Source organism: Thermobia domestica, chromosome 12 (assembly GCF_964235325.1).
Source record: "Thermobia domestica chromosome 12, izTheDome1.hap1.1, whole genome shotgun sequence".
NCBI lineage: Eukaryota > Metazoa > Arthropoda > Insecta > Zygentoma > Lepismatidae > Thermobia > Thermobia domestica.
Window position 1 is genome coordinate 91,926,636 of NC_137465.1, and position 7,386 is coordinate 91,934,021.

The 7,386-nt window shown below is 38.3% G+C and overlaps 4 protein-coding genes across 4 annotated transcripts; all 4 read right to left on the minus strand.

Annotated features, from left to right (window-relative positions):
• Window positions 1-2,530: 2,530 nt before the first annotated feature.
• Window positions 2,531-3,540, minus strand: LOC145666029 (uncharacterized). The gene is made up of 2 exons (XM_081733130.1): window positions 3,298-3,540; window positions 2,531-3,232 (listed from the first exon to the last, which is right to left on the minus strand). Exons 1-2 carry the CDS (start codon window positions 3,538-3,540, stop codon window positions 2,531-2,533), a joined length of 945 nt encoding a protein of 314 aa, XP_081589256.1.
• A 450-nt stretch (window positions 3,541-3,990) lies between these two features.
• Window positions 3,991-4,980, minus strand: LOC145666030 (uncharacterized). The gene has a single exon (XM_081733131.1). It carries the CDS (start codon window positions 4,978-4,980, stop codon window positions 3,991-3,993), a length of 990 nt encoding a protein of 329 aa, XP_081589257.1.
• Window positions 4,981-4,985: 5 nt separating this feature from the next.
• Window positions 4,986-5,669, minus strand: LOC145666032 (uncharacterized). Its single transcript, XM_081733132.1, has one exon. It carries the CDS (start codon window positions 5,667-5,669, stop codon window positions 4,986-4,988), a length of 684 nt encoding a protein of 227 aa, XP_081589258.1.
• A 658-nt stretch (window positions 5,670-6,327) lies between these two features.
• Window positions 6,328-6,960, minus strand: LOC145666033 (uncharacterized). Its single transcript, XM_081733133.1, has one exon. It carries the CDS (start codon window positions 6,958-6,960, stop codon window positions 6,328-6,330), a length of 633 nt encoding a protein of 210 aa, XP_081589259.1.
• Between the last annotated feature and the right edge of the window lie 426 nt (window positions 6,961-7,386).

A 7,386-nucleotide genomic window follows, 5' to 3' on the forward strand; every position in this document is an offset into this window, starting at 1 on the left:
AATATCCTCAATTGTCTTTCAATATTTAGGATAATTAATATTTATTTCGCAAGAAGTATAATGTTATCGATTCTTGAACATGCAGTGAAGTGTATAGTGATAAGTTTCTTCTATAAACATGGGGTGGGGGAAAAAGTCAGTATGTTAGAAACTGTATTTTGTTGAGAATTAAATGATTTTGTAGTTCTTAGAACAAGTTTCAAGTAGTTATTTTATTGTGTTTCGGTTATGTAACACAGTATTTCTTCTCCTTTTAAAACGTTGTAGAAGTCTTCACTATCAACAACGTTGCGTTAAAGGGAAGGCCATATAATCTGAAAATTTAATTTATTGCTTATACACAATGCGGTATTATATCGAAATTATACCAGTAGTAGCTTTTACCAAAAACGACAGAACGCTAATCGTTTTCCGACTTACTTCTTATCATAAAAATAATATAGGAAATTCTTGTTTGACCTACAAATAAAAAGTAGAAATCGAAGTTGGCGTTTTTTAAATCATCTTATTTAGGTCTGGTCGTTGTAATTCTTGTGTAGGCGCTGGTTTCTTAATAATTTTTTGACGTTGCTTTGAGACTGTTCAATATATTTGCATTTCATAACACACAAGATTATATGAATTCAAAAAATACAAACTTGCTAGATGAACATTATTATATGTGGATTAATGCGATATTAACACAACACACATTAGTGATGGGTCGTTCATGAACGAACTGACTCTTTTGAACGACACCTTCTTGTGAACTAGTATGGAACTAGTTCATACATTTGGAACTGTCCGTTCAAAATAACGACAGCTCCGCAGACGGACACCAGCACTTGAGTAATGAGAGCACCGTACACAATTCCAGCAGTTCAAAGTAACGACGACTCCTCTCCGAAACAGCCAATAAGAATGCACCAAACTATCGCACACGCCTACCGACACCGATATAGCCAGAAGCCAGTAAGAATGCATACAGGGTTACAATACATCCTCTTTTACGCGGGCACCGGACATGTTTATCTTTCAAAGTAAGCGTACGGGTGGGTCGGTTTTTTCCTCGCAAGGCGTCGTCTGCTAATACTGCAGAGACACGAGGACACGAGCTATACACAACAGTAGTTTGTTTTTCTCTCTCATTCGTGAGTTTATTAAGCAATAAATTTGTTAAATTAGTGTATAACATTTCTTTTCATTTTAAGCATTTCAAAGATTCTCGTAATTTATTAGCGCCCCGGATTTTCATTTTTGAAATATGGCAACTCTACGTAGATAGGTATAATACTTTTGTTCTTCATAATCTGAAGACAGATCTGCGTTACGTGACGATTCGCTGGTCGTTAGTATCAGTCTTTTTCGACAGAGGGACTCTGGCTGCGAAAAGGCTACAAAACAGTCGTTACCTTTTGAATGACACAACACCAGTTAACAAAGAACTGGCACCTTTGAACGACGACTCCTAACCATTCAAAAAAGAACAGGCTCCTTTTTGAACGACAACTCCCAACCGTTCAAAGAGGAACTGGCACCTTTGAATGACTCCCGTATCGGTGCCGGAGCGAATGAGCTAGCTCCACCAAATGAACTGCCTCGACCCATCACTAACACACATAGCTACCGTTGCTTTCTTGGTGTCCTGCTTTTCACACACACACACACTAACCCCTGTTAGGGAGAAAAGTATTAGTTTTTATGTTGCTGCCTCTTCATTTACTTACTGGCGTTAGTTTTTATTGAGAAGTACGCTCAGTTCTGAACATACCGCCCGCCTTGAAGGAATCCCTTCAACAAATCTATGAATGATTAATTTGGTTCATGAACTTAATATACACAACAATAGATAACACAAGTTATGAATGAATGATATAAACATAAACAGAATAATGCACACATAACACAACACTATGAATCACACAATGTACACACTATGAATACACCAACACATTAACTCTCCTTAGGAAGCGGGCACAATTGACGAATAGATCTTGTTGTTGTGCCTCTGGTAGTTTTCACTGTCGCCACTCGTACTATTCCGTCCTTTCCAGGAAACAATTGCACAATACGTCCAGTTTTCCATTTTAGAGGAATACTATTCCAGTTTTCTTTGATGAGCACCAAATCACCTTCCAGAAGGTTGGGGAATTTTCTTCTCCACTTAGATCGTTCTAGAAGACTTGATGGATACTCCTTTGACCATCTGGACCAGAACTGCTGATGAAGTTGTTGTATGTATTACCATCTCGAAAGTTTGTTGACATGAATATTTTTCAAGTTAGGTTCTGACATGGTAGTGAGTGCGTCGCCTATTAGGAAATGACCATGTGTTAAAGGATGTAGGTCGTTTGGATCATTTGATAATGGTATTAGGGGTCTAGAGTTTAAGCAAGCCTCAATCAGTGTCAAAATAGTGTTCATCTCTTCGTAGGTGAGTGAAACATTTCCCACAACTCTCTTTAAATGGTATTTGAGAGATTTAATTGATGATTCCCATAAGCCTCCAAAGTTTGGTGATCTTGCTGGAATAAAAACCCACGTGATGTTATCAGCTGCTAGAAAATTCTGTATTTTTTTCTTTATGGTGTTCTGATTCAAATAAAGTCTTCAATTCTTGTAGTTGCACCAACGAAGTTACTTGCATTGTCAGAATACAATTTACGCATTTTCCTCGACGAGCCATGAATCGCTTTAATGCTCCAGTAAACGCCTCTGTAGTTAGATCACTAACAAGTTCAATGTGAACCGCCTTAGTCGCAAAACACACGAAAAGTGCTATATATGCCTTATGGAGTTTGGCTCCCCTTCGGTTACTCGATTTAAGGTAAATGGGCCCACAGTAGTCAACACCGCTGTGAAGAAATGGTCTTGTTGGTTGAACTCTGTCAGTTGGTAGATCTCCCATCATCTGTTTACCATCTTTAGGATTGTTTCTGAAACATGTGACACACTGATGCTCAACTTGACGAACCAAGTTTCGTCCACGTATTGGCCAATATGATTGTCGCGAGGATGATAACAATAATTGAGGCCCAGCATGCAATAGCTTCTTATGTTCTTCTTGAGCGATTAACTTTGTCAAGTTGCAGTTAGCTGGAAGTACAATAGGATGTTTCTGTCCTTCAGTAACATCTGCTGCATTTAATCTTCCTCCGACTCTGATGATTTGCCTCTCATCCAAGTATGGGTTCAAATACCTCAGTTGACCTTGGTTGTCGACTTCCTTTCCTGATCTCAACGCATTTAATTCCTTGTGAAATGCTTGTTGTTGTGATAGTTTAATAAGACATTCGAGGCTTCATGTAATTCACTTACTGTAAGATGTCCATGCTGTCTGTTACAATTAGATCTTCTCATGTTGTGTGCAAATCGTAGACAATAAGCAGTTACACGTTGCAATCTTCTTAATGATGAATATCTGTCTAAGAGTTGACACGGTGTAGTAGAAACCATTACTGCTGTATTCTTTCGTCGCTCGGGAACATCGCTTATGTCACAAACATCTTCCCTCGTCTGTGAGTCTAATTTCTCAGATAACCAGGAGGCCCATGCCACCATAGTTCATTATCAAGAATCTCTGACGGTGTTAATCCTCTCGATATTTGATCTGCTGGATTCTCCTCTGTTCTGATGTGTTTCCATTCATAGTTACAAGTCAGTTGTTGAATTTCCGCTACACGATTTGCAACATACGTTTTCCATTGAGAACAAGGTCCTCTTATCCATGCTAATAGAATTGTGGAATCTGACCATTAAACAACCTTATCGATCTTGCAATGTAATACTTGAATTACCTTCTGAGTTAGCTGTGCAAGTAACAAAGCTGCACAAAGTTCTAGGCGAGGAATAGTTGTCTTCTTCAAAGGTGCTACTCGAGATTTTGAACATAGTAAGTTTGCTGTGAATTTTCCATTTTTTGTACTAGATGTTAGATATATATATACAAGCTCCATATCCATTCTGAGATCCGTCGCAAAATCCGTGAATTTCTACCTGCGATTGTGTTTCTTAAATAACCTTCCGCTGAACATGTAGTGATGGCAACTCTTGAAGTTGCTGCTCAAAAGTTTCCCACTCTGAATGCAATGGGGCTGGAACTTCTTCCTCCCAATTCAATTTTAGTTCCCACAAACGTTGCAGAAATATTTTTTCCTTAAGAATAACTGGTTCTATTAATCCTAAGGGATCAAATATGCTCACTACTGTAGCAAGAATAGTCCTCTTCGTGATTTGTTGAGGGTTGTTTCTTGGTTTGACAGAGAAAGAAAATGTGTCTTTAATGGGATTCCACAACAATCCTAAACTTCTTGTGATGCAATCATCATTTGGTTGAATGGTGAAATTTGATTCTTGAAGTTCACTGTGTATTTTTAAAAGCAGTGAAGTGTCGTTGCTACACCATTTTCTCAAACAAAAATCGCCTCTTTGCAGAAGAGTTGTGAGTTGACCTTGTAATTCATGTAGTTCCTTCTTCGTGTTTGTTCCTGTTTGAAGATCATCAATATAGAAGTCCCTCGATACAACTTCTGCTGCCTCAGGGAAATTCTTCTTTTCTTCTATGGCTAATTGCTGAAGACATCTAGTGGCTAGGAAAGGAGCTGCTGCAGTACCATATGTTACAGTTTTGAGTCGATATATCTTTATTGCTTCTTGAGGATTTTCTCTCCACAGTATTTTCTGGTAGTTTGCATCTGAATCATGTACCCTAATGTTGCGATACATCTTCTCTATATCAGCTGTCATGACGTATTGATGTTGCCTGAATCTTGCTGTTATGGAAAATAATTCTTCTTGGATTGTAGGCCCGACTCTCATTGTGTCATTTAATGAAAGTCCAGAAGTTGTTTTGCACGATGCATCAAATACAACCCTGAGTTTCGTAGTAGTACTGGTCTCCTTCATAACGTAATGATGGGGAAGATAGTAGTCTGGCATCATTGTATCGCTCTCTGCTCTAGTTATTTCTTCCATATGGCCCAAATCTTCGTACTCTTTCATGAACGCTATGTATGCCCTTTTTTCTCAGTATCCTTCATAAGCCTTTTTTCCATTGAATAAAGTCTTCTCGTTGCAATCTCCTTGGATTTACCAAGATTCCCCACATTTGCTTTAAAGTGAAGTCTGACGACGAATCTCCCAGTCTCGTCTCTCCGGTGTGTTTCTTTGAACTGTCTTTCACATTCTGCTTGCTCTTGACTTAATGGATGTTTCATTGAACATTCTTCTATCGTCCAGAATTTTTGTAATTGCTCGTGTATTTTTTCTGTTGTGAAGAGGTGACACACATTTGTCGAAATGTATGGTTGATTGTCTATTTTTCCAGCTACAATCCACCCAAACGTTTTGGGCAAGGTTGGATACCCTGCATTGAGTTTTATTTGCCCTTCACAAAGTAGATCAAAGAATACTTCCGCCCACAATAACATGTCAATACGCTGTGGTATGTTGAAGCTAGGATCTGTTAATTCAATGTTGGAAGGTATTTCCCACGATGACGTGTCTACACGAACCATAGGCAAGTCTTGTGATATTTGCGGCAATATGATGAAGTCTAATGTGGCTGAATAATTGTTATGTCTTGACTTAATTGTAGCCTGAATGCTATGGCATGACCTTGTATTAGCATTACCTATACCATTTATGTGTATAACGCTATTACTCTTTGGTAGTCCCAATAATTGAACCATTCTGTTTGTTAGAAAATTGGACTGAGAAGTACAATCGAGAAGTGTTCGACACATTTGAAAATTACCCAGTTTATCTTTAACATATACTACAGCTGTGGATAGCATAAGGCTTGGTGGTCTCCTAAGATTCTGCGGTACACTGTTTGTAGAACGAATATTCTTACCTTCACATTCCTGGTCGAGTGATGTGGTCGCAGCGAGGGTGTTTTGACCTTGACCTATTTCCCTTTCATCTTGTGGTTCATTCGCTCTAGTGGGCGATGGACAACGCGAGTAGTGCAGTAATGTGTTATGCCTTTTATTGCATATTTTACAATTACCTGATAAGCACTCATTTGCATTATACGCTCGTTTGAGACAATTTATACACAAAGAAAGACGTTTAACTTCTTTAATTCTATCTCCTATTGATTTTTTTAACAATAATTGGCATTCAAATAATTTGTGTGAGCCTTTACAGCTGGGACATGCATTGTTGTCGGAACACGTTACGTGTGCTGTCGTTGAGTAAGAACTCTTTTTGCCGGCCTTATTTGTTTGTTGATATTTGTTACTTGGAACGGAGGGTGTGTCTTTAGGTCTACGCTTATTATCAACTGCGTCTAAAACTTGGCAACGCTGTTGTAAAAATTGTGTCAGCTGTTACATGCTCGGTAATTCATTCGTTTGATTGTGTTTTCTCCCACTCCTTATGTGTTGTATTGTTTAGTTTGGTCGCAATCAAATAAATAAGTAATGCATCCCAACTTTCTGTCGGTTGACCTAATGATTTTAAAGCCCTCAAATGTTTTACTGTGCTGTCTAAAAGAGATTTAAGCGAAACAGCCGACTCACGTTCCACCATTGGCATTTCAAATAAGGCTTTGACGTGTTTGTTAACAATATACTTTTTGTTTTCAAAACGTTCTTTGAGTAAAGTCCATGCTACGTCATAGTTTTCAGAAGAAATTTCCAAGGCTTGTATTACTTCAAGCGCCTCCCCACGTAGAGAAGAACGTAAATAATGAAACCTTTGCACTGGCTGCAATGTGCTATTGTTATGTATTAATGCCTGAAACGTGTCATAGAACGACAACCACTCATCGTAGCTTCCAGAAAAGGTCGGAAGGTTTATCACCGGCAACCAAACTGATGGATTAGAGTTGCTTGCTTCATTGTTTTCATTTTTCTTTGCACTGGAGCTGTGTTGATTTATGAACACTTCCGCCTTAGCTGCTAAATCAAAATAAGTACTCTCGAATTGCTCTCTTTCTTGCGTTTCCTGATCAATTTCTGATGAACACTGTAACATTTCTATTTCGGATTGTATTGCATCAAATTCATCATAGCACTGTTTTATTTTCTCGTAACGTAACACTAACTGCGTAATATTCTGATCTTCTGTAAAGCTATCTACAAAAGGTTTAAAACGAGTGAGTTTGGCCTTAATTTGACCTCTCTTGAAAACTAATTCTTTCATTCTGTCCGTCATGCTTCACTCAAATTAAATACACTTTTAACACTTACGTTCTAAATGAGGCTTTGCTATTACAGGCTTATTTTGTATAAGTGATACAAGGATAATATATTGAAATATGCACTCACTACCTACCTTGTTAACTGCACTGTTGAATCCTGATCCGGCGTGGATGGACCATTTGGTCGTTGTAATCCTTGTGTAGGCGTTGGTTTCTCAATAATTTTTTGACGTTACTTTGAGACTGTTCAATATATTTGA